The sequence below is a fragment of the Dendrobates tinctorius genome, unplaced genomic scaffold (assembly GCF_039654945.1).
Source record: "Dendrobates tinctorius isolate UK_male_01 unplaced genomic scaffold, ASM3965494v1 ptg000005l, whole genome shotgun sequence".
Taxonomy (NCBI): Eukaryota; Metazoa; Chordata; class Amphibia; order Anura; family Dendrobatidae; genus Dendrobates; species Dendrobates tinctorius.
The window spans coordinates 25,668,733-25,696,200 of NW_027361673.1; the positions used below are offsets into that span (position 1 = coordinate 25,668,733).

At 42.8% G+C, this 27,468-nt stretch overlaps 1 protein-coding gene across 8 annotated transcripts in view; it reads left to right on the forward strand.

Moving 5' to 3' along the window:
- CNOT10 (CCR4-NOT transcription complex subunit 10) overlaps positions 1 to 27,468 on the forward strand; it is a 187,473-nt gene that overhangs the window by 67,144 nt on the left and 92,861 nt on the right. For all 8 annotated transcript variants that reach the window (XM_073568782.1, XM_073568835.1, XM_073568844.1 and 5 more), the window contains 5 exons: positions 7,013 to 7,130; positions 11,924 to 12,067; positions 18,675 to 18,877; positions 22,958 to 23,079; positions 24,062 to 24,238. In XM_073568782.1, the coding sequence (XP_073424883.1) occupies positions 7,013 to 7,130; positions 11,924 to 12,067; positions 18,675 to 18,877; positions 22,958 to 23,079; positions 24,062 to 24,238 (764 nt within the window). The remainder of the gene's footprint in view (positions 1 to 7,012; positions 7,131 to 11,923; positions 12,068 to 18,674; positions 18,878 to 22,957; positions 23,080 to 24,061; positions 24,239 to 27,468) is intronic.

Sequence of the window (27,468 nt, forward strand, 5' to 3'; positions counted from 1 at the left end):
TGACAAATTCAATGGACGAGAGAGTTCAGAAGCTTCTTTCGAACAAGTTGTCCTATGTGGAAATGTAACATCACCTAGAAAAAAGTTTTGACTTGAAAACTGTTTGATTTCATTTTGTAATAAGCTGATAATGCTTATAATTTCACAATTGACCATTTTTTTGTTCAAAATAAAAATAAAAAGGTTGAAAACTGCTGTGCATAATAATTTGGAACATGTATTTTGAGTGTTTCTTATTTTTCAAAAAATATACTGTTTTCATAGGCAGTTTGTTAAAAAAAACACTGCAACTATACTAGAATATTAGATGACTGGAAAATAACAATGACTGCAATTCATATAGGTAATTTAGAGAAAATATGAGGAAATATTTTTTGCATAATAATTTGGAACAGTGTTTATATATATAAAATGTATGTATGTGTGTATAATATATATATATATATATATATATATATATATATACACACACACACACACACAATATATGTGTGTGTGTGTGTATATATATATATATATATATATATATATATATATACACACAGTGCCTACAAGTAGTATTCAACCCCCTGCAGGTTTGATAAGATGCAAATAAGTTAGAGCCTTCAAACTTCACACAAGAGCAGGATTTATTAACAGATGCATAAATCTTACAAACCAAAAAGTTATGTTGCTCAGTTAAATTTTAATAAATTTTAAACATAAAAGTGTGGGTCAATTATTATTCAACCCCTAGGTTTAATATTTTGTGGAATAACCCTTGTTTGCAATTACAGCTAATAATCGTCTTTTATAAGACCTGATCAGGCCGGCACAGGTCTCTGGAGTTATCTTGGCCCACTCCTCCATGCAGATCTTCTCCAAGTTATCTAGGTTCTTTGGGTGTCTCATGTGGACTTTAATCTTGAGCTCCTTCCACAAGTTTTCAATTGGGTTAAGGTCATGAGACTGACTAGGCCACTCCAACACCTTGATTTTTTGCCTCTTGAACCAGGCCTTGGTTTTGTTGGCTGTGTGCTTTGGGTCGTTGTCTTGTTGGAAGATGAAATGACGACCAATCTTAAGATCCTTGATGGAGGAGCGGAGGTTCTTGGCCAAAATCTCCAGGTAGGCCGTGCTATCCATCTTCCCATGGATGCGGACCAGATGGCCAGGCCCCTTGGCTGAGAAACAGCCCCACAGCATGATGCTGCCACCACCATGCTTGACTGTAGGAATGGTATTCTTGGGGTCGTATGCAGTGCCATCCAGTCTCCAAACGTCACGTGTGTGGTTGGCACCAAAGATCTCGATCTTGGTCTCATCAGACCAGAGAACCTTGAACCAGTCTGTCTCAGAGTCCTCCAAGTGATCATGAGCAAACTGTAGACGAGCCTTGACATGACGCTTTGAAAGTAAAGGTACCTTACGGGCTCGTCTGGAACAGAGACCATTGCGGTGGAGTACGTTACTTATGGTATTGACTGAAACCAATGTCCCCACTGCCATGAGATCTTCCCGGAGCTCCTTCCTTGTTGTCCTTGGGTTAGCCTTGACTCTTCGGACAAGCCTGGCCTCGGCACGGGAGGAAACTTTCAAAGGCTGTCCAGGCCGTGGAAGGCTAACAGTAGTTCCATAAGCCTTCCACTTCCGGATGATGCTCCCAACAGTGGAGACAGGTAGGCCCAACTCCTTGGAAAGGGTTTTGTACCCCTTGCCAGCCTTGTGACCCTCCACGATCTTGTCTCTGATGGCCTTGGAATGCTCCTTTGTCTTTCCCATGTTGACCATGTATGAGTGCTGTTCACAAGTTTGGGGAGGGTCTTAAATAGTCAGAAAAGGCTGGAAAAAGAGATAATTAATCCAAACATGTGAAGCTCATTGTTCTTTGTGCCTGAAATACTTCTTAATACTTTAGGGGAACCAAACAGAATTCTGGTGGTTTGAGGGGTTGAATAATAAATGACCCTCTGAATAAACTTTTCACAATTTAAAAAAAAATTAAACAAAGAAATAACATTCTTTTTTGCTGCAGTGCATTTCACACTTCCAGGCTGATCTACAGTCCAAATGTCACAATGCCAAGCTAATTCCGAATGTGTAAACCTGCTAAATCTGCAGGGGGTTGAATACTACTTGTAGGCACTGCGTGTATATATATATATATGTATATATATATATATATATACACACACACACACACACACACACACACACACACACACACACCCCTCAATGCGGGTTTGTATGTATGTCCGGGATTGGCATCCGCACCGTCGCAGCTACAGCCGCAAGATTTGGCACAGTCACACGTCTGGACCCCAAGAGCGTCATAGGCTATGTTGTGAGGCGAAATTTTAACCCCGCGCGTTCCAATTCACCAAACAATTTTGCTCCTATCTACATAATGGGGAAAAAGTGAAAGGAAACGTTTTGGAGGCAAATTGACAGCTGCCTGATGTGAACAAGGGGGACTTAAAGAATGAGAGTGATGGCGCCAAAGAGTATATACACCGTACAGTTGCTAAGGTGGTGCCCTGACATGGGATACTCACCACACAAGGGGATATGAACACACACACACACACACAAAATGTGCCACACACTACCACGTGCTTCAACACACATATACCACCCTCAGCACACATTTCACCACACATACACCAACCTCGCCCTTAAAAGTCGAAACACAAAAGTCGCCACTCAAAACTCGCCACGCTGTCCCAGAGCTGTTTAAAAGATGAAAAATGAGCTGTGATTGGTTGCTATCAGCAACAGTTTTCTTTGTAGACAGTTGTTGTAACTGAGTCCTATTATTCTTATCATTTCTATGTTGTTATCGGCCTTCTGTAAAGCTGGAAATAACACAATTTATTACCGTGCAGCACAGACCACCCTCTGACACAGACTGCAGGGGGAGCCCAGTATCACTCAGGATAGTATTAGATACACGGCTAAGCAGTCAGTATCACACAGGAGAGGATTAGACCCATGGCTCAGCAGACAGTATCACACAGGATAGGATTAGATACACGGCTCAGCAGACAGTATCACACAGGAAAGGATTAGATACGCAGCTCAGCACACAGTATCACACAGAATTGTATTAGATACACGGCTCAGCAGACAGTATCACACAGAATAGGATTAGATACACGGCTCAGCAGTCAGTATCACACAGGATAGGATTAGATGCACGGTTTTTAGGTGCAATATTATCATTATAATTTGTTATAACTAACCACAGTTGGTTACTGTGCCCAGGCAACGCCGGGCTCTTCAGCTAGTATGTGTGTGTGTGTGTGTATGTATATATATATATATATATATATATATATATATATATATATAAACACTATGTAATAAACTATGTAAGTGGCAAAAAACAGTTATCAACAAAGACATACTAAATAACATTTGTGCAGTCTATGAATTTGTTCCAAGAAATAGAATTGCCTCCATCAGATCCTCCTTCATAGATGACCTCAAATCTGACCTGATAATTTTAAGGCCAGAGAACAACCTCTCTACACTAACTTGGGTTGGAGGCAAAGCCGTTACCACATGGGCAACATCTCTAACAATTTCCGGGTATAAAGGAATTGCCTCATGCACAGTTAGTTTGGATGAACAGTTGAATTTTTTTTATTTCTTTGAGAGCAAGTGAAACATTTTGCTGAAATATGGTCAATCTGCTTGCTATAGGAGACGGAGTGAAATATTTTTCCTTGCGGCAACGCTTTGCCTGCTCCATGTCATCCAAATACTTGTCAAAGTCAAACTCCACATCTGATGAGGATGAAGATATGGCAGCAGTAGCACTGTCAGGACCCAAGTCCTCTTGTGCCTGGCAGGCCTCCTGTAGGCCACTCTTCCTAACTGCTACCTCAGTCAGAGCTTCTTTTCTTTTAGTAAGCTGTTGATCATCAAGCAGTATATGATGACTCGGGTCCACATAAACAGCTACCAGAAAAATTTTATTTTCCAATAGCTGTGTGTCTCTCCGTGTCATTGAAGCAGAAATGCCATCTGCGATTAAACCTCCTCTTTGGGACAGGCAAAATAGCAAGTTCTTCCACTCCCTTATGAAAATGCTAGGAGTTAAATCCTCAGCTTGTAATTTTTTAGTCACGGTAAATGGGTGATTAAGCAATTCCTTCAATTCAGCCACCTATGTCCATTGACCTTCATTTAGGGTTACCTGAGGGTTCCTCATATCTATAAGAAACGGTTTTAGTTCAAGCAATCGCTCAGTCATTAAATAAGTGCTACCCCACAGAGTGGCTTGATCGACAATTGCCCCTTTCCCAGCACGTCTCTTCAAGATGGAATCAATTTTAGGCGCTCTGGCGGCAGTAACCAATTTCCTCACTTTTCCAATCAGATTTCCAACATGTCCCTCTTGCAGGCTATCTCTTATTGCCAGCTGCAGCGTGTGCACAACACTGCGCATGTGATGAATATGAAAGTGTTTTGAAGCAACTTCAACAAGATCATCTATTTCTAAAGTATAATTTTGCTGTTCTTCTGTTGTAATATCTGTTTGTTCCTCAGTTATATGAACAGCACTGTGGCCTTCCATCTCAAACATACTGAATCCTAAATTTTCTTCTAGCTGTTGTTCATTACTCTCATTCATCAGTTTAATTGTACTTATGTTTGAAGCATTGTCCGTTACAGTAGTAAGAACCTGTTCTTGTGTGAACGTAGCCTTAGATCAGGAATAGACCTCCGTTCCTGGTTTATTAACCAAGACAAGGCAATTTTGAGGACGTCGCCATCTTTTCTGCCAAAAGTTGTTTCTTCTTTTCATCTTCATGAGGACATCGTTTTGCCTTCATTCTGTCCGGCACCAGTCCATCGTATCGAGAGAGCTCTACACACCCTGGATGTGGTTAGGGCTCTTAGACGGTACATCTCGCGGACATCTTCCTTGCGCAAGTCACATGTCCTGTTCGTTCTTCCAGAGGGGCTTAGGAAGGCTCTAGCCGCTTCAAACGCCACCCTAGCCGAGTGGATTTGCTCGGCTATTCAGGACCCCTACTGTGTCAGGGGCACACTTGTCCCAGTAGGGATTAAGGTGTATTCTACTCGGTCAGTGGACGCCTCTTGGGCCGTTCGACACCGGCATCAGCAGAATAGGCCTGCAAAGCTGTGACTTGGTCCAGCTTGCATACTTTTACAAAACTCTATCACATACATTTTCAGGCCTCAACAGATGCAGCTCTTGGCAAGCGCATTCTGCACCTGGCAGTACCACATCTGTAAGCCATTGGTACATGTGGTATTAGCAGTTGTGTTTCTCCCCACCCAGGGACTGCTTTAGGATGTCCCATGGTCCTGTGTCCCCCAATGAGGCGTAGAAGAAATAGCTATTTTTGTGTACTCACCGTAAAATCCTTTTCTCCGAGCCAATCATTGGGGGATACAGCACCTACCATGATAGCCTATCGGCTTATTGTTTCGTTCTTAGTTTTGACATAATTTATTGTTGTTACTGTTATTTGTTTAAAACTCATACTGCTTTACCAAACTGGTTCAATCTCAGCCAGTGGGCGGGTGTTTACTGCAGAGGAGGAGTTAACTTTTCTGTGTTTCGCTTAGTGTCCTCCTATTGGCAGCAGCATAACACCCATGGTCCTGTGTCCCCCAATTATTGGCTCGGGGAAAAGGATTTTACGGTGAGTACACAAAAATCCCTATTTTTTTGTACATAGTGTCAGCCTCCTAGTGGCAGCAGCTTACTCCCATGGTTTCCTGTGTCCCCCAATGAAGGCTCCGAGAAAGAGATTTTACGATAAGAACCCAAAATCTACTTTTTGTGGGGAAAAAAATTCAGAGCTCTATGTTATAAACTTCTGTGAAGCACTTGAGTGTTCAAGGTGCTCACCACACATCTAGATAAATTAATGATCTAGTTTCCAAAATGGGGTCACTTGTGGGGAATTTACACTGTTCAGGCACATCACGGGCTCTGCATACCTGACATGGCATCCGCTGTCCATTCCAGACAATTTTGCGCTCTAAAATTCAAACTGCACTTCTTCAATTCTGAGCCCTGCCTAGCTCTCAAACAGTGCTTTTGCAACATATATGGGGTATCGACGTACTCATGGTGGAGTTCCACATCGAATCACTCTTGCTGATCAGCCGATTGAAGGGGCTGCGACACTCGCGCATCCTTTCTTTATCAAGCACAACATCATACAATTTATTATATCATTTTTTGTTTAATTAGGTATTGGAGCTCTGTTATCTTGCTTTGAATGGGACAGAGCTACTGGAAGCTGCAGTACTATACGTAGCCACTACAGACAGATACATGTGACTGGGCCTGGTAAATGATGAGGCATTACAGTACCTGGCATAGCAGCTAGAGAATATATGGATCGGTGTTTGGGAAATAAGTTGTTACTGCAGCCCCATAAATTTACTGATCTTTTCGAATACCAGGAACATCAGTAAACTCATGGCTGATGGGCTGCTTCACTTTAACTTCCAATAGACGTCCATGAGAAGTGTGAGCAAAGCAGTCCATTAATTTCCACTAGAGTTGAGCGACTTTGGTCGGATCGGGTTTCATGAAACAAAATTTGTTTCAGATGAAACTCGTCCAACTAGGGCAAAAAAAGTCGGAGTTTCATCCGCTCAATGCCGACTTTTATTCCCCATTGACTTGCATTGGGATCGGGTTTCGGAAGAAACTCCGACTTTTTTTGCCCTAGTCGGACAAGTTTCATCTGAAGCAAATTTTGTTTCATGAACCCTGATCCGACCAAAGTCGCTCAACTCTAATTTCCACTGATTGACTGCAGCGCTCACATAGCATATCAATCTTATGTAAGCATTAGGAGACCCTGTGCCTATATTGCCGGTGTTGGAGGTGAGTGCAAGTTGTTTTTTGTATTACGTGTGGGACTACAGCATTGAAGAAGGGTATGCTCAATAGAACAACCCCTTTTAAAGTTTAATTTGTATTTCATTTCATTGCGTTTGTTTAGAAATCTTCTCTTATATTTTTGCTTCTTTTTAGTCTGCACCCTCACTGTTCTTAAAAAGTAATTTTGAGTACCTCAGAGGCAACTATCGAAAAGCTGTGAAATTACTGAACTCTTCAAATATTTCAGAACATCCAGGTTTCATGAAAACTGGTAAGGAATTTTTCTTTGTTTGACCATAGTGTTTAATGCCACATGGGAGGAACATACTAATAATTCTCTTCACATGAGTCTTCCTATCTCATATCCATAGAATATACCATTTATGCGCCATGAGAATCACCTATGAGATCCTTGTGTATTATGAAGTCCGTATCTAGATGCATTTTCTGTGGCCTTGGCCCCACAAGTAGTCACTGCTGGGTGCTAATTTCATAGCTTATCCTTAGAACTTAGTAGTGATTAGCTGACCCTGTGTTGCATAGCTCCCTCTGAAGTCAGTTGACTGTAATATACTGGGGAGAGCCTTCACCACGTATAGCCTGTATGGGAGAGCCTTCACCACGTGTAGTATGTATGGAAGAGCCTTCACCGCTTGCAGCCTGTATGGCGGGGGAGAGTGTTCGCCGCGTGCAGCCTGTATGGCGTGGGAGAGTGTTCGCCGCGTGCAGCCTGTATGGCGTGGGAGAGTGTTCGCCGCGTGCAGCCTGTATGGCGTGGGAGAGTGTTCGCCGCGTGCAGCCTGTATGGCGGGGGAGAGCGTTCGCCGCGTGCAGCCTGTATGGCGGGGAGAGCCTTCACCACGTGCTGCCTGTATGATGGGGAGAGCTCTCACCATGTGCTCCCTGTATGGCAGGGAGAGCCTTCACCACGTGCTGCCTGTATGGCGGGGAGAGCCTTCACTGCATGCAACCTATATGGTGGGGAGAAGCTTCACCGCTTGCATCCTTGTATGGCGGGGAGTGCCTTCTCTGCTTGTAGCCTGTCTGGCGGGGAGAGCCTTCTCTGCTTGTAGCCTGTCTGGCGGGGAGAGCCTTCTGTGCTTGAAGCCTGTATGGCGGGGAAAGCCTTCACCGCATGCAGCCTGTGTGACGGAGAGAGCCTTTACCGCGTGCAGCCTGTATGGCGGGGAGAGCCTTTACCGCGTGCAGCCTGTATGGCGGGGAGAGCCTTCTCTGCTTGTAGCCTGTATGGCGGCGAGAGCCTTTACCGCGTGCAGCCTGTTGGGCTGGGAGAGCCTTCTCTGCTTGTAGCCTGTATGGCGGGGAGAGCCTTCTCTTCTTGTAGCCTGTATGGCGGGGAGAGCCTTTACCGCATGCAGCCTGTTGGGCTGGGAGAGCCTTCTCTGCTTGTAGCCTGTATGGCGGGGAGAGCCTTTACCGCGTGCAGCCCGTATGGCAGGGAGAGCCTTCTCTGTTTGTAGCCTGTATGGCGGGGAGAGCCACTGTGTGTAGCAGACACCTCTTGTCCAGACACCTCGGCTAGGAAAGTTTTACACCGCTCCATCTCCAGCAATTACTTTTCTATCCTATATTTACTACATGTTCTCTTTACCTTCTTTTCTGGCATACAGATGATCTAAAGATCAAAAAACATTTCACCCCAGTTCGTTATGCCTTGCACAATCTTTGAATAAAGACATTTTTTGCATCTTTAGTTGTGCAAGATATTTATGATTCATGTTAGGAATCCTGCACTTTTTACAACTAGTCAAAAAAGAGCCGTGATTTATTTTTAATTCCCTATATCCACCAAAGGAGTACAAAATGGTTTTTGGTACCTGCTGGGTAATACATTTCTGAACATTTCATTGCTTTGGTAGCTACATAGTGCTCACATTGCATTACTGCAGTGTGTATTGAAATTTTTGACCTTGGTGGAATCGCTATGTACACTGGATGTTTTTTGCATTGAAGTGCACTTTTCATGATATTTTTAAATGCAGTTTACATTGGGCCTTGTCTATAGTTTGCTGACTGGTTCTCGGAAGCTACGTTCTTGAGATGGCGCAGTTTTCGCCAGGGCTGTGGAGTCGGAGTCGTGGAGTCGGAGTCGGTGCTCATTTTGGTGGAGTCGGAGTTGGAGTCGGTATAAAATGGACCGACTCCGACTCCTAAAATATATAATAAATTGGGTACAGTAATTCAATGCAGGATGTGCTGAATATTTTTTCATAGGAGTTTGGGAAAGCTATGAAATGTCCTATAAATGGCTGTTCTATTCCTGATCTAAGGCTACATTCACACACAGCGTTTTTCCTGTGTTTTTTGAGGATACGTTTTTCAGCTGCAAAAGCTGATCATCTTTTTAAAAAACTGCATCACCTGAAAGGTTTTTGAGCTCATAGATAATGTTTTCAATAGCAAAATCAGATTAGAAATCTGCTCTATCTATCCATTTATCCATATCTGTCTATCCATATCGTATCTGTACCAAAAAGAATGAAAACCGGGTAGTACACCAATATATATTCTGTTCTGTCTAAATATCTTGATTATTGGATCATAAAAATGATTAAATGTCTGAGGTTCAAATTGTACTACAATAAATTTTTCACTTAAATATAAGCAATATGTGTGGGAGTCGGAGTTGGAGTCGGAGTCGGTGTAAGGGAAACTGAGGAGTCGGAGTCGCAGGTTTGGCTTACCGACTCCACAGCCCTGGTTTTCGCATGACTTCTATAATTGTTTGTATTCCTTTTCTGTTAGGATCAATATTAGATCGCCATCAGCTAACATTATTCTTTGGGAAGGTGAAGGAGCTGCAATGTACTTTAATAGCTACATTTCCACATCATTGATTTCCATTCTCTCCTCTTACAAGAGTAATGCTCTGCAATTTCAGTGCTTCCTGAGGGCGACATTCTCATGAGCGTCTTATGAGTTTTGCATTAAACAAGCACTCCTTTTCTCCCCCATAGCTACATTCCCACCATATTGTCTATCACACTCTGCACTCTTTATTTGTCGTGTTCATACTTCAATGCAGTTGAGTCCCGTTTTCTTTTGAAAAAACGTTTCAAACAAATGAAAATATAGTATTAATATAGTACTGATATAGATTTGTACAATTGTAGTAAATGGTAGCAGGATCAAACTTTTATAGTTATTCTGAACTTGCAATATACATTTTCATTTTTATATTTATATTGCCACATAAAAACTGAATAGGCAAAAACCTGTCAGAATCCTATTAAATTTATCATCGTATTGATTATTGCTGTGGTTTTCACACTGCATATGGGCTCCTCCATTGAATTACAATAGGGTCACTATGCAGCAGAAGTATTAAGGGAAAGCTATCATCAGAAAATGGTCTATTGTTTAAATCAGATTTTATTGTAAAAGGTTTTTTTTATTTAGGCAATGTTTTTTTTCTCTAAAGAGCACTGTCTTAATTAAAAATATAAATTAGATGTCTAGCAATTTTCACACCGGCAACTGTGGCCATTTTAGGCTATGTGCACACGCTGCGGATTCACCCGCGCATTTGTATCTGCGGATCCGCAGGCAAAACCTCAGGTAAAATGACCTGCGGATTGACCTGCGGTTTGCCACCTGGACAATGGAATCAATGGAGTTGGTGGCAAACCGCAGCGGAATCCGCAGAAAGAGTTGACATGACAATTCTTTCTGCGGATTCAAAATCGCAGCTTTTCCGCAATTGAAAATCCGCAGCATGTGCACAGCAGAATGTAAATCACATAGACTTACATTGTACTGTACAATGTCTGCAGAACTGCTGCAGATCCGCAGCAGCCAAATCCGCAGCAAAAAACGCAGCGTGTGCACATAGCCTTACTCTATCTTTCTGTTTTTTAAGAAAAGTTACATGCACATTAGTAGCATTGACTAATACATTTGTATTGAAGAATCTAATGAGCGTGTGCAAAGGTTATTGCAATGGAAGGGGAGCTGTGCATGTATGTGTTACCTGTCATTGTAATCCTGCCTGTAATAGTAACAAGCCTTGCTGAAAACTCTAATAGGACAGGAAGTTAGTCTAAAGTGGCCCCAGTGACCTGTGTGAAAATAGCAGGATTATTAATTTTATTTTTACATAAAAATTGTGGTATGAAAAAAAAATAAATTACAAATTAGAAGAAAAATCATATAACACAAAACCCTTATTTAAACAATAGGGCATTTTTTGATGATGACTTACCATTAATGTGATATTCCCATGTCAAGGATCCTATCCCAATATGTAGTAGATATAATAATAGTAATATTAGCAACTAATGAGCCCCCACACAGGGTGAACACCCATATAGCCTTTCTATATACAGTGAGACCCATATGTGCAGAATGAGCCCCCTCATATACACAGTATAAGCTTCCACATAGCCCCCTGTATACAGTGTGAGCCCTTACATAGCCCCCTGTAAACAGTATGAACTCTCACTTAGCCTCTTGTATACAGTATGAGCCCCCCACATAGCCCCCTATATGCATTGTGAGCTCCCACATAGCCCCTATATACAGGCACACTTCCCATACACACACACAAATTACTCCACTTGCTCTAGTTCCCCCGGCGCACTGCTCCGGTGTACAGACTACCCGTAGACACAATATAATGACATCATTGCGTCTGCTGGCTCATACACGGATGGGTGGAAGAAGAGTTTGGCGGCTCTATCCTCCACCAATGTATTCACCGCTGTCGTTGGCGGCTCTGTCCTCCACCAATGTATTTACCGCTGTCTGCATCCCGAGGATGCTATGCTGACAGTGGGCATGGTCCACCTCCTGGGCCACTGTTTCATCCCTTCAGCTGTCATGGGCCGGATTGGATTAGCCGGGGGTCAGATGTGGCTTACGGGGCGCAGTATGCACAACTCTGCTGTACGCCATTGATACAGGATTCCCATAAATGACGAATGCATTATTCCAGACATCTCCATGTTCTTTCCTGGGATATGACTACTGCCCTTTTTGTCTGGAGCTATTTACATGTAATGTACGTGTAGCTTCTGTTCTCATGTTTTGTCTTTTCAATTTTAGGTGAATGTGTTCGCTGTATGTTTTGGAACAATCTCGGGTGCATCCATTTTGCTATGGGAAAACACAATTTAGGACTTTTCTATTTCAAAAAGGCTATCCAGGAAAATGATAATGCTTGTGCAGTGTTATCAACCACAGATCAAGGTGACAGCAGGCCTATGTTCTTCATGTAATCTTGTTGCTGGAATGAGTCTCTGTTCACATTAGGGTTTCTTATACGGTTCTGTCCATTGATATTTGTAATATGCAATTTAAACAATCAATAGATAATTACTGTAGAATATAGGAACTAGGTAATTAGCAGTATAGATGGGAGGCTGAGATGGCTTCATGAATATTTTCTCCAGGTGGTAATGCTTATTGCATGTCTGAATAGTATAAAGCGCCATGCTGTGCAGTAACAGAAATACAGTGTGGTGTCAATGTCATGTTGGGAGGAAATATCAGGGTGTCAAACTTCCTTTATAACTTTTTTTGGACTTTATACTTTTTTTTATAGCAGACCTGTTGACATGCGTGTTTTACCAAGTGCATATATTGCTCATGAAATTCCCATTCGAGAGCATCTTTCCCTTCATCTCTGTGGGCTCTATTCATCAAAAATTTTACCCCAGTACTCTGGCATAAAAAAAGCTTTGAAAAGTCATATAATTTGGTACAACTTGAAGCTTTCTTAAACCACTTTCTCCAAAGTGGGCAAAGCTGGGGCAGGATCCAGCGTGGCAACTACTGCTCATTCATTCATGACGAACGACGTGGCTTGCTATTTCACAATTCTTACTCCAGCAGGGAGGCAAGAGGGATTTGTGGCAAGGCGCACGCGGAGATCCACGCCAAGCATCTGGCGCTCCTGATTAGAGATGAGCTAATATTTCAGTATTCGGTTCAGATTATGATCGCCGTGTTTGCAATATTCGCCGAACATAGCTGAACACTATTGAAGCCAATGGGAGTACAGATGAGCGGATACGTTCGGAAACGATCATGAAACATAAATTCGGTACAAATATGGCACATTCGGATTCGGCAATCGTTTTCCGAACATATGTGCTCATCTCTACTCCTAATACATAAAGAAGCTTATACCTCTTCATAAATCAGGAGTGTCTTACCCCAGCACACCACCTCATCAAGATCAGTGTGAAAACCGCCGGCCTTGATAAATCTGACCCTGTGTTGTCCTACATCAGTTATTTTTCCTATTGTTTTTTTTTTTTTTAACCTGATCATGATCAGTGGCCTTAAATCTACAGCTCTTGGTTATGGGCTTTAACTCACAGGCATTATAAATTTACTGTGCAAGGTTAAAGCCGGTCTGGTCCTGTTTTCTCTTTTGCTGGCTATTTAGTGCATAGAAACAGAACAAGCAGTCGGCACAAACCATGCTTCTTTATAATGATAGAAACGTTTCCAAGTGTACATGATGCTTTTAAATGGAAAATCCACCACTATTCTCACCATAGTGGGTTCATTAGTGAGGTGTGCTGGCTAATCCCAAGCCATATTCAGCACAGAGATGCTGCACTGATGGAGAAAGCCAGGTCTGTGCAGACGCTGTCTCCCCCCCCCCCAATCAATGGATGTCTGCCGTATATGTAGAAACAAATGAACGAGTGGCCCTCTTAAGTCCCATAAAGCTCACCTTTATTGAAACAAGTTAAAACATGGGGGCAGAGGAGCGGGTCACAGATAGGACAACGTGTGTTTCGCATCTGTGTGTTAGAATCCGATAAAGACCTAACAGAGGTGATCGATGCAAACCGCTTGTCCCAGTTTAAAAGACAAATTTGTTAGAAATCGGATAACAACGATATAAAAAAAATTGGTTAAACTATTGAAAATATAAGGTACTTACAGATGCCGTTCCTGCACTTATTTCAAGTTCCATTTGAATGGAAATCCCATAAGGTTTGGGGCGATCATTCACCATGTTACCAAATTTGTATCTTGTAAAACCCAATTTGTTTATCACCGTCTTTCCCCGTGGAAGGTTTTATATATAGGGAAAACAGACCATTATGTGTGACATTTCATAAGCACTTTAAGTCCATTTTATCATGGAAAGATTGATGGAACACACCCATGAGGTACATCATTCAGACCCTGATGTTCTGCGCTTTGCTGGACTTGAGTGTCCTCTTACCTGATCAGGGAGGTAATCAAAATAGGTTATTGTTACGCAGAGAAGCAAAGTGGATTATCTGCTCCAACGCACAAGGACCCGTTGGTTTTAATAAGATAGATATGTCAGTGGTTTTATGAATGTTTGTTACCCTGTCAGCTTTTATTGTAATTGTGTTACTGGTATGTGGGAAGAGAGGGGTGTCCCCTATAAAGAGGCTGTCCCAAAGACCGTACCTGGACATGTTGAAGTGACGGCTAGGCGCAAAACGACCATTGTCCAATCTGTGACCCGCTCCACTACAGCCATGTTTTAACTTGTTTCAATAAAGAGTTTTATGGGACATAAGAGGGCCACCCGTTCATCTGTTTCTATGATTTCACAGTCTTGGCTTTCCCAGAGTGGAGCACCCGTTTGATTCTGAAAGTCAGCTGCAATCAGATCCAGGAGGCTGCACTAAGGTACACAAGACCGAAAGGTGGCAGTGATTTTCTTCCTGGATCTGCTGAATAGGACTTGAGTTTAGTTAGTACACCTTACTAATGAACTGATCCCAGAATGGTGAGAAGAGTGATGGCTTTGTATTTATATGTATCGCATGCTGAAGAGTGATATATACTTGAAAATGTTTCTATTATAAAAAAACAAAACATTTAAGATAAGTATTTGTACTGACTTTTTATTGTTTGACAATGGAAGCAGCTAAGAGAGAGGTACATTGTGTACACGGTGTCCCATCCTCTTAGAGGCATTTGTGATTATAAGAAGTGAATAGCAGCATTGGCACTGTTGATGCTTCTGTAGGACCTGGCGATCACATGGACCCTGGGCATCTGGCCGGCATTGCGAAGCTGCTGATTTTTAGCAGATGACACCTTTAAAGAAGCTATCCCTTTACTAGCTGAACCTGTGTGAATGTACAACATGCTCACCGATCACCCTCCGGTGATCAGCACCGCCTAGGTCCTCATAATAATAATAATGTCTTTATTTATATAGCACCAACATATTCCGCAGCGCTTCACATACATTATCATCACTGTCCCCAATAGGGATTTAGATTGTGAGCCCCATCAGTATGTCTTTGGAATGTGGGAGGATACCGGAGTACCCGGAGGAAACCCACACAGACACGGGGAGAACGTACAAACTCCTTGCAGATGTTGTCCTTGGTGGAAATTGAACCCAGGACTCCAGCACTGCAAGGCTGCAGTGCTAACCACTGAGCCACCGTGTTGCCTCTTCTCCGGTAATCAGCACTGCGCAGGTCCTCTTCTCCGGTAATCAGCTCCGCCTAGGTCCTCTTGTCCGATGATCAACACCACTCTGGTCCTCTTCTGGGTCACGTGACGGTCATTTCAACTCTCCGGATCACACTGCGCTGTGTGTGACAGACCGTAGTTGCTATTACAGTGTAAGTCTATGGAGCCTCTTGCTGACGGGCCATAGTCTTAGACTGTAATAGGGACTTCCAGCTCATACATAGAGTATAATTTGATCTGGAGTGTAGGAATCTGTCAGGTGACTTTCAAAAGGTGCTGGACATCAGAGACATGGGAATACCTTTTTAATGAATTTTAAAGTTTTCTGTGTGTGTGTAATACAGTGGAGAAAAAAAGTATTTAGTCAGCCACCAATTGTGCAAGTTCTCCCACTTAAAAAGATGAGAGGCCTGTAATTGACGTCATAGGTAGACCAAAACTATGAGAGTCAAAATGAGAAAACAAATCCAGAAAATCACCTTGTCTGATTTAGCAAGATTTATTTTGCAAATTATGGTGGAAAATAAATATTTTGTCACCGAAAAACATGGATGATTTCTGGCTCTCACAAACCTATAATTTCTTCTTTAAGAGGCTCCTCTGTCCTCCACTCATTACCTGTAGTAATGGCACCTGTTTGAACTTATCAGTATGACAGACACCTGTCCACAACCTCGAACAGTCACACTCCAAACTCCATTATGGTGAAAACCAAAGAGCTGTCGAAGGACACCAGAAACATAATTGTAGCCCTGCACCAGGCTGGGAAGACTGAATCTGCAATAGGCAAGAAGATTGGTGTGATGAAATCAACTGTGGGAGCAATAATAAGAAAATGGAAGACAAACAAGACCACTGATATTCTCCCTCGATCTGGGGCTGTATGCAAGATCTCATCCCATAGGGTCAAAATAATCACAAGAAAGGTGAGCAAAAATCATCCCAGAACCACACGGGGGGGGACCTAGTGAATGACCTGCATAGAGCTGGGACCACTGTAGCAAAGGTTACCATCAGTAACACACTACGCCGCCAGGGACTCAGATTCTGCAGTGCCAGACGTGTCCCCCCTGCTTAAGCCAGTACATGTCCGGGCCCGTCTGAAGTTTGCTAGAGAGCATTTGGATTATCCAGAAGAGTATTGGGAGAATGTCATATGGTCTGATGAAACCAAAGTAGAACTGTTTGGTAGAAACAAAACTCGTAGTGTTTGGAGGAGACGGAATGCTGAGTTGCATCCAAAGAAAACCATAACTACTGTGAAGCATGGGGGTGGCAACATCATGCTTTGGAGCTGTTTCTCTGCAAAGGGACCATGACGACTGATCCGTGTACTTGAAAGAATAAATGGGGCCATGTATTGTGAAATTTTGAGTGCAAACTTCCTTCCATCAGCAAGGGCATTGAAGATGAAGCGTGGATGGGTCTTTCAGCATGATAATGATCCCAAGCACACCACCAGGGCAACGAAGGAGTGACTTTGTAAGAATCATATGAAGGTCCTGGAGTGGCCTAGCCAGTCTCCAGATCTCAACCCCATAGAAAACCTTTGGAGGGATTTGAAAGTTTGTGTTCCCCAGCGACAGGCGCAAAACTTCACTGCTCTAGAGGAGATCTGCATGGAGGAATGGGCCAACATACCACCCACAGTGTGTGCCAGCCTTGTGATGAATTAGAGAAAACGTTTGACCTCTGTCATTGCCAACAAAGTATATATAACAAAATATTGAGATGACCTTTTTTTAATGACCAAATACTTATTTTCCACCATAATTTGCTAAATAAATCTTGCCAAATCAGATGAGGTGATTTTCTGGATTTGTTTTCTCATTGTGACTCTCATAGTTGTGGTCTACCTAGGATGTCAATTACAGGCGTCTCATCTTTTTAAGTGGGAGAACTTGCACAATTGGTGGCTGACTAAATACATTTTTTTCCCCACTGTATATAAGTGTAAGCTGGCAGCTAGGCTGAGCCACTGGTCTGAATTGTTCGCTCTCCGATGTTGCCAGCAGGATCAGCTCTGCCTCTGCAGCATCAGAGGAATGTCGGGCACTGACGCTGACCGGATCCAGACAATTTCAGAGCAGTGCTTGCAAGCTCTATAGCAAAGAAAGGAAAAAAGAGGGGGTCTCCAGCACCAAAATTAGTGAAAAAAGATAAAATTCACATTTATTAGCAAGGTTTTAAAATCCTATTAATTAAGCCACCATGACAGGCAAGGCTACCTTACGCGTTTCAGACAGATATTACATGTCCTTAGTAATAGGTATATCTTATCAAAACTAGGAAGCTTAAATAAATGAATACATGAGGAGACTGCAGAGTGAACACCCAAGTGAGACTACTGATCGCTATAGCAATAAAAGACCTAGCTCTGGTTTATCAAAACACGTCTCAGAAGTGCATGGAGGTGATCTATCTACGTTGTCCGTGAGGGGCATAGAGAGAATTAACAGAGCGGAGCGAGGTGGTGATTGGTTTGCTGCACTATTATCAGCTGAGGCTAAATGGATCCTGCTTCTTGATGCTTGTGCACCGAAAGGTTTAAATTATAGATCAGATTTGCAATATATAATGTAAGATGGGTTTTTTGTTTTTTTTTTGCAATACTCATCTATTTATGTCTATTGTGATTTATGGTTTATTGCTGTTTTTGCATGTATTCATTTATGTCTGCATACATATATTTCTTATTTATATGTTAGCTTTGTTTAGCAGCATTAATTGCTTAGGTCTGACTAAGGTGGAGCTAATTAATTACCTGAAACTGGGTGTTCACTCTGCAGTCTCCTCATGTATTCATTTATTTAAGCTTCCTAGTTTGGATAAGATATACCTATGACTAAGGACATGTAATATCTGTCTGAAAAGCGTAAGGTAGCCTTGCCTGTCATGGTGGCTTATTAATATGATTTTAAAACCTTCCTAATAAATGTGAGTTTCATCTCTTTTCACTAATTTTGGTGCTGGAGACCCCCCTCTTTTTTTCCTTTGGATTTATAGCGCCAGTTGAACCGCACTGGACATCTCCTGGCATCAGACCGCTTATGGACTATATGGACACTGATGTACGGTAGGCTGAATATTTTTTTCTCTTTTTTTTTTTTTTTTGCTCTATAGCAAAGAGCCTGTGCTCCTTACCTAGGATACTGGCCACCTCTAATAAAACTGCATAAATGGCCTGTAACCTAGGCAACAAGCAGTAAATAATAAAAGTCCCTTCCTTGTTGAGGACGGAGAGTGTTTTTTTTTTAATAAGAGGTAAATTGCAAAGCTTGTTGTTTTTCTTGCACTTTGCAGTTTTGCCTATTTTATGATTATGAAAAAAAGTGTGATTTACACGTATTGTTCTTGTATTTTACAGGAAGGAAGTTTTCAGGGAGACCGATGTGCACACTGTTGACCAACAAGCGCTACGAGCTGCTGTATAACTGTGGCATTCAGCTCCTGCACATCGGCAGGCCGCTGGCAGCCTTTGAGTGTTTAATAGAAGCTGTTCAGGTGTACCACTCCAACCCCCGGCTCTGGCTGAGGTTAGCGGAGTGCTGCATAGCTGCCAATAAAGGGGTAGGCAACCAAGTCATTCCTTCTGTGTGAACCCTGTGCATTTTTATTAGGAATACCTCTGCTCTGAGATCATCAATGAAATGTAGACTTGTACTTACACACTTTTACATTTTTCCTCTTATTTTCTTCAACTCTTAAACACCTAGAGATGGGAGAAAATGCATTCTTTTTAGTCCCTGTTTTTATTAGTGCTGATGTAAATACAGAAGATACAAGACATTACATGTTAAATTGAATCGGTCACCAGGTTATTGCTACCCCATCTAAGAGCAGCATAAAATAGGGACAGAGACCCTAATTCCTGGGATGTATCTCTTACTGGGCTGCTTGCTGCTGTATTGAAAAAGCAAAACACTGTTTTGCAAGCTATAAATTTAGCAGTTCACTGAGCTCTGTATAACCTCATACACACCACTGATTGGCAGCTTTCTGCCTATGTACAGTGTACACAGAAAGCTGCCAATCAGTGGTGGGGGAGGGATTATACAGGGATCATGAATGTGGAGGGCTACTTGCAACAGGTTTTTCTAGTTATCTAATAATCTCCTGCTGATTTCTTAAAATTACATCAGCAGCCCAGTAAGTGACTCATAGTAAGTGACTCATTGCTGGAATCAGAGTCTCTCTATATATCTTATATAGCTCTCTGATTAAGTGGCAGAAGCCTTGGGACAGATTGTGTTTAAGGAAATGTAGGAATTATTCTATTTTTTTGAGAAACTACTATTTTGCCTGTCACTTATATTTATTATGCCTCCAAGATTTGCTTCCTCGATTACAGCCAGCGGGGGGCGCACCTGTATCAGTGTTCTCTGTCAGACAAGACAATCTCAACTAGGAGCCCATATATAGTCTTCATTGATACGGGAAACCCGATTATCTTTTTAATATGTATTTTGTTATTTTATAGAAAAAACAAAAATATGTTGCTGTGTATTTAGTGAAATCACAACTACAGTAATTTTACCCCAATATCCTAATTTTGATCATCTCTCATCATCCACTCTGTTCATCTACATCTGTTCTTTTTATATGTGCTGTAGTGAATACTGTACATAGATTTTTTTTTTTTTCCCTTTAACTCTTCATACAATTGTTGATAGTTCTGAGAGGACTTTGCTAACATGAGCCAAGATAGCCGGCACATACCTACATCCAAAAATGTACGGTATTTTATGATGCTGTATAACTGCCCTGCTTAAATCCAACAGCGGAGGTAATGGGTGGGCTATAGTGGGGGTCCTGTGACTTGCTTTTTCCTTTGTTTAAACATGTAGGCAAATTTGGCCACTAATTTGTGAGTCTGCTTCTCTCTTCTGTTTTTAGGAACAGACAAATAGAATTATAAGGGTATGTGCACATGTTGTAGATTGGGCTGCAAAATTTTCCGCACAGAATCTGCATCTCTTGGCAGAAAACGCAGGCCAAAATGCTTGCTGATTTCATGCGGAATTGACGCGGATTTCTTGCCGATCTGTTGTGGATTGTCATGCGTTTTTTGATGTGCGGATTTGCCTTACTCAATATATAGTCAATGGGTGCAGAAACGCTGCAGATCCGCACAAAGAATTGACATGTTGCGGAAAATAAAGCGCTGCAAATCAGCACGGATTTTTCCGCAGCATGTGCACAGCAATTCTCAAATTCCCATTGACTATCATTGTTACTGTACTACCCTGCGGATTTGATGCATTTCCGCACGTCCAAAAGCGCTGTGGAAACGCATCAAAATCCTCAACGTGTGCACACAGCCTAAGGCCTGTTTCACACTTCCGTTTTTTCAAATCCGTCAAAATCCGTTGGTTTCCGTAAAAAAACGGATCCGCCATTTTTTTTCAGGATCCGTTTTTTTTGTCCCATAGACTTCCATTAGCGGTTACCGCGGATCCGTCAAAAAAACGGATCCGTTTTAAAAAAACGGATCCGTTTGCATCAGTTTCCGTCAAAAAAACGGAAACGGATCCGTTTGGCGGACACAAAAACGGAAGTGTGAAACAGGCCTAAGGGGTTTACAAGGACTAGTTTTTTTATGTTGTTGTTATTTCTTCTATGGGCCTAAGAACTAACAGGCAGGTAGTTGCTACCTGCCTGTTGTGCCTGCCACTGGTCACTGCTGGAACGGAGCATCCACAGACCACGCTTGCCGACAATTCAGTGGCATCTGCTGGCATGTTGCCAGAGCAGAAGCTTCTCTTCCGCTTTGCTCTATTGGCAGGGTGTGACTGCCGATGTCATGCTGATTGACAGACTGCTTGAGGAGAGCCAACTGACAATCAGCATGACACCGGCAATCATGTCCCGTCAACAGCGCAGCCCTGAAGATGAGTAAGGGTACCGTTACACCTAGCGACTCACCAGCGATATGACGCGGTCAGGATCGCTGGTGAATCGCTGGGTGGTCGCTAGTGAGCTGCCACTCAGGCAGATCTCACCAGCGACATCGCAGGGGACGGGGATCGCTACTTACCGGTCAGACGCGGCGATCCTGCGTCCTCCCGCCCGGCTCCACGCGTCGCTCGTCGTCACAGCAGGAAGCGCCGCAGGAAGTGGACGACGAGGAATGGTCCAGCAGCTTCTCGCGCGATCAGCGATAATCAGCGGGGGAACCGGTCGTAGGTAAGTATCACATGTAGCGATATCGCTAGCAATATCGCTGCAACGTCACAAAATCGGTGACTTTACAGTGATATTGCTAGCGATATCGCAGTGTGTAACGGGGGCTTAACTGTCTGATGTGGAGCAGCTGAAACGCTGGCAGGAGCAGGCAGTGACCTCTCTGAGCCAGCCGGGTAAAACAGGCAGCTAGTTACCTTTGATGACAACTGCCTGCCTGTTAGTTTTTTAGGCCCATAGTAAAAAAAGGTCAAACCTTTTTAATTTTCAAAATCATCTGTTACATAACGGATGCAAATAGAAGTAGAGGGAACCCACTGATAAGGGATCTGTCTGGATTTCTATTGTCAGTCTTAAAAAATTTTTTAAAGTATTGCATGGTGCTCCTTTCCTCCACCACACCATTTTAAAAATCCGACAAATGCTGAAACCCAGATGGACCCTGTAATAATCAGTGTGACCCTTTTGCTTCCACTTGCATCATTTTTGCATCAGATCTTTTTTGGACATGACTTCAGTTTCTCCCCTAAAAGCAGAACAGAGAAATGGAATATCAAAATGTGCTACTGTTAATGTCCTGTCCTATTAGGAATTGTAGGCATACACATGTATAGGTGACTGCATCTATTGGCAGATTTAGAACTTCCAGGTAATTGAAAAGAGGTCACCAAGGTCGAAGTGGCTAGTCTTTATTCCTTGCGCTCCACTAAATATGCTGTTTTGTATTTTTTTGTTAAATCCACCATATGGTTTCCGAGATGCAGGCATTTTTATTTATTATTTTATTATACATTTTTATAGCGCCATTTATTCCATGGTGCTTTACATTTACTGCAAAGTGTTCTAGTTGTTACTAAGGAGGCAAATGCTCAATGGGGAGTAATGCGGAGCAGCCTAAAGGCCTCTCTCTAGAACTGTATAGCAGAATTAAATGGAACCTGTCACCTTGGAAAATGCTATTTACCTTGAGATATGCGGTTAATCTACAGCTAAATAGCCTTGTCATGCTGCCTTACCTCTTTACTGAAAGTGGAAGAAAACAAATGTATTTCCTTCCAGGAGCCGCCAGCTTTCAGTCACAGGGGCGGGTGTGGAATGACTGCAGTCGCCACTCGCAGCACCGTTCGTTATATGCCCTTTTATTGACAGCCGGCTGCGGCACATGTCTGCAGTGTGCGCTGTCAGTCACAGTGCTGGGGCAATAGTACTCTCTTCCCTAGGCTATGCCCAGACCTGGTGGGTTTATTGCACCACAACGGGCAGAGCTGATGAAAGTTTGGGATGGTTTTTCCAATCTTCCAGTAACATTGCAGAAAAAAAAAAATCATGCACTTTCTGCAGGAGAATGGGCAAATCCTACCGGGTATGGGCCCTGCCATGTTCATATGTAGGCACCTGTTTATAAATATAGCAGGTTATCGTTTTGCATCATTATCTTTTAGCTTAGCCGTTTTCTTTTTCTTTCAGACACCTGAACAGGAAACAAAAGGTCTTCCAAGCAAGAAGGGCATAGTACAATCTGTAGTGGGCCAGGGTTATCACCGGAAGATAGTCCTAGCGTCACAGTCCGTTCAGAATCTCTTGTACAAGTAAGAGTGTGTTGAATTTTTTTAAACTTCTAGGTTTTCAATGTGAACAATTGTTCTTTCATAGAAATAGCATATAGGCTGCGGTTAGCCGAGTTAGGGAGCACCACACTCTGTTGTGTGATTTCTAATATTTCAGCACTGGAGTGCTGCCATTAATCCAAGTTCCCTGACCCTAGTATTATACTTAGCAGCTGCTGCGTTCTGCTCTTCCCGACACCACTCCGATCCTGGTCTGCTATCTTGTGACCGCGGCTATCCCAGCAAACACTGGAGCAATCCTGCAGGTCACAAACTGCAGAAGATGATCGGAGCGGCACAGGGTACAGATGAAGATGGCCCCTGGTAAGTGTCATTCTAGGGCCAGGGAATTTAGATTGGTGGCACCACTCCAGAGGTAGAGTTTTGATAATGTCCTAAAAAATAACCAATGATGAGGACTAGTAAACCTACTGTCATGTAGTCCTTCATATTCATGAGTTATGTATAGCCCTGATACAGGCAAATTGTAGATAGAGATATGGTAATCTGTAGCAAGTGACATTACTGAACATGCAGTGCAGTACGTAATAAATCGCTGGAATTTGGGTCTCAGCCCCAATGTTATGCTGCTCTCATAATGGATAGCAAAAATATGCTGACAGGTAATGATAAAATGAAATCCTATACAATAGAGCAGTATTCCCCAGTCTGTGGCTCTCCAGGTGACGCAGTGATACAACTCCCATGAGGAAGTTAGCGAGTTGCACTTTTACAGCAGCAAGTTGGGTGACCCTGCTTTAGAGGAGATGGGCTACTCAAATCAAGCCAATTTATACTGGATAAAAATCTGTTCGAAAAATCCAATCCAGGTCAGTGGCGGTCTTTTGAAGAGATTTTACTGTGTAGATGTAAAAAAAGATTAAAAAAAAAAAGGTATATATTTATTGGCTGCTTAGAATTTACTTTCGTATCATAACCTTATAGTTTGTTTTGTGTGTGTTAGCGATGGGGAATCTTCAGCCATTCCAGTAGCCAGTATGGAGTTTGCAGCGATTTGCTTAAGAAATGCTTTTCTTCTGTTGCCTGAAGACCAACAAGATGGTAACAAAGAAAATAGTGCAAAGAGTAACAGTCAGATGGGCAACACAGACTCCAGTGGGGAGAGCACGGAGGCGTGCAGGTAGGTGCTACCAACTTTATTCTTTAAGATCAGTTGTAACAAGTTTTGCAGTGAATCTTTAAGGGTACAGTTATGGCCAAAAGTATTGACACCCCTGCAATTCTGTCAGATAATACTCAGTTTCTTCCTGAAAATGATTGCAAACACAAATTCTTTGGTATTATATTCATTTAATTTGTCTTAAATGAAAAAACACAAAAGAGAATGAAGCAAAACATTGATCATTTCACACAAAACTCCAAAAATGGGCCAGACAAAAGTATTGGCACCCTCAGCCTAATACTTGGTTGCACAACCTTTAGCCAAAATAACTGCGACCAACCGCTTCCGGTAACCATCAATGAGTTTCTTACAATGCTCTGCTGGAATTTTAGACCATTCTTCTTTGGCAAACTGCTCCAAGTCCTTGATATTTGAAGGGTGCCTTCTCCAAACTGCCATTTTTAGATCTCTCCACAGGTGTTCTATGAGATTCAGGTCTGGACTCATTGCTGGCCACCTTAGAAGTCTCCAGTGCTTTCTCTCAAACCATTTTCTAGTGCTTTTTGAAGTGTGTTTTGGGTCATTGTCCTGCTGGAAGACCCATGACCTCTGAGGGAGACCCAGCTTTCTCACACTGGGCCCTACATTATGCTGCAAAATTTTTTGGTAGTCTTCAGACTTCATAATGCCATGCACACGGTCAAGCAGTCCAGTGCCAGAGGCAGCAAAGCAACCCCAAAACATCAGGGAACCTCGGCCATGTTTGACTGTAGGGACCGTGTTCTTTTCTTTGAATGCCTCTTTTTTTTCTCCTGTAAACTCGTTATGTTGATGCCTTTGCCCAAAAAGCTCTACTTTTGTCTCATCTGACCAGAGAACATTCTTCCAAAACGTTTTAAGCTTCTTCAGGTAAGTTTTGGCAAACTCTAGCCTGGCATTTTTATATCTCGGGGTAAGAATTGGGGTCTTCCTGGGTCTCCTACCATACAGTCCCTTTTCATTCAGACGCTGACGGATAGTACGGATTGACACTGTTGTACCCTCGGACTGCAGGGCAGCTTGAACTTGTTTGGATGTTAGTTGAAGTTCTTTATCCAACATCTGCACAATCTTGCGTTGAAATCTCTTGTCAATATTTCTTTTCCATCCACATCTAGGGAGGTTAGCCACAGTGCCATGGGCTTTAAACTTCTTGCTGACACTGCGGACGGTAGACGCAGGAACATTCAGGTCTTTGGAGATGGACTTGTAGCCTTGAGATTGCTCATGCTTCCTCACAATTTGGTTTCTCAAGTCCTCAGACAGTTCTTTGGTCTTCTTTCTTTTCTCCATGCTCAATGTGATACACACAAGGACATAGAACAGAGGTTGAGTCAACTTTAATCCATGTCAACTGGCTGCAAGTGTGATTTAGTTATTGCCAACACCTGTTAGGTGCCACAGGTAAGTTACAGGTGCTGTTAATTACACAAATTGGAGAAGCATCACATGATTTTTCGAACCGTGCCAATACTTTTGTCCACCCTCTTTTTTATGTTTGGTGTGGAATTATATCCAATTTGGCTTTAGGACAATTCTTTTTGTGTTTTTTCATTTAAGACAAATTAAATGAAGATAATCATACCAAAGAATTTGTGATTGCAATCATTTTCAGGAAGAAACTGAGTATTATCTGACAGAATTGCAGGGGTGTCAATACTTTTGGCCACAACTGTATGTGTGCACGATCAGCAATTGACAGCGCTTTGGACGCAGCGCATGTCCCCTGCGTCCAAGGCTCTGTCTGCTATTGACCGCAGGTTAGTCTGCATGTGTTCATTGAACCATGCGGAATCACTGTATCCTATACATTGTACAGGTGATATTTATCTTGTGGAGGCTCGCATCTCTGCAAGATAAATAGACATGCTGCGGTCTGGAAAGACGAGCCGCATGTCCATCTCCACAGGTAAGCCGCGAGCGTCGGTGCCCGCATAGTGAACATGAGATTTCTTGAAATCCCATAAACTACGCTGTAACATCTGGACGCTGCACAAGTACGCAGTGTCCACTGATCATCTGCACATACCCTAATAAATCCAACAAAATGTTACTTTTTTTCATTGTCAGATTCCAGGAGCCATAGGCTTTATGAGGGCTTGTGTGTCCTTTTTAAAAAAAAAAAAATAAAAAATAAAAAGACCAGTTGTATTCATCAGTATCAGCATTTTAAGCTACAGTACATATAGCTGATCGCCTAACTTTTAGTAATGCTTTTTGGGGAGAAATAAGAAATAAAAACTTTTTCCAGTATTCATCGCTGCACAAATAGGTTGTTAATATAATTATGTGGTTCTGTACAATTAAAGCAATAGCAATTTTTATATAGTTTTTTCTTTACTACTATTACTGTTTGAAAGCTAAAAATTTGATTTGTGTCTCCATATTCTGAGAATCCTCATTTATAAAATGTTTCTACATTTTTTTTTTTTAATGGAGCTGTATTAGGGTTTATCTTTTGCCTGGTAAGACGTATTTCTCGTTCGCCTTATTGGGGGACACAGAGACCATGGGTGTATGCTGTGCTGCCACTAGGAGGCTGACACTATGCACAAAAAAAGGTTAGCTCCTCCTCCGCAGTATACACCCCACCGACCGGCAGGGAATTCCTCAGTTTAGCTTAGTGTCAGTAGGAGGTGGACACGGGTCTTTCATTAGACCCATATCTACCTCGTTGTGCGTCGTTCCTTTTCAGGCTCCCGGAGGGATACAGTGTGAACAGTCACAGCTGTACTCCCACAAAGAGACTATGAGTACGGCGTGTACTGCCACCCCGTATCCTCATAGGTCTCTACAGCAGGACCAGGAGACCGTACACGGATGTGTGTCAGGCGATCCAGATGGTCCTCGTCCCCCGCCTCCCACCCACTCGCCTACCAGAGCCTGTCGGTTGGATGAGGCGCGGATACTCTTCGTGACAACACACACTGGATGAAGGTACCTTTATTATAGTGACGGAGGGTAAGTATGAGGCCCGGGTCCCATTCTCCTCGGCAGCCCCAGAGGTCACTGTGGCGGTACTGCGACGCCTCCGCGCCGCCCGCGCTTCCCGGCGGCCGCCGCATTTAATTCAGGCCCCGGCTTCTCGGCCTGTTCTGCCGCAACTTGCCCCCAGTGCATTTCTAGGGGGGGGGGGGGGTTTCTCCCTTCCGGCCCCAGCGAGCCTCAGGAGCGGTCACCGCGGCAGTGCTGCGGGGCCTCCGCGCCGC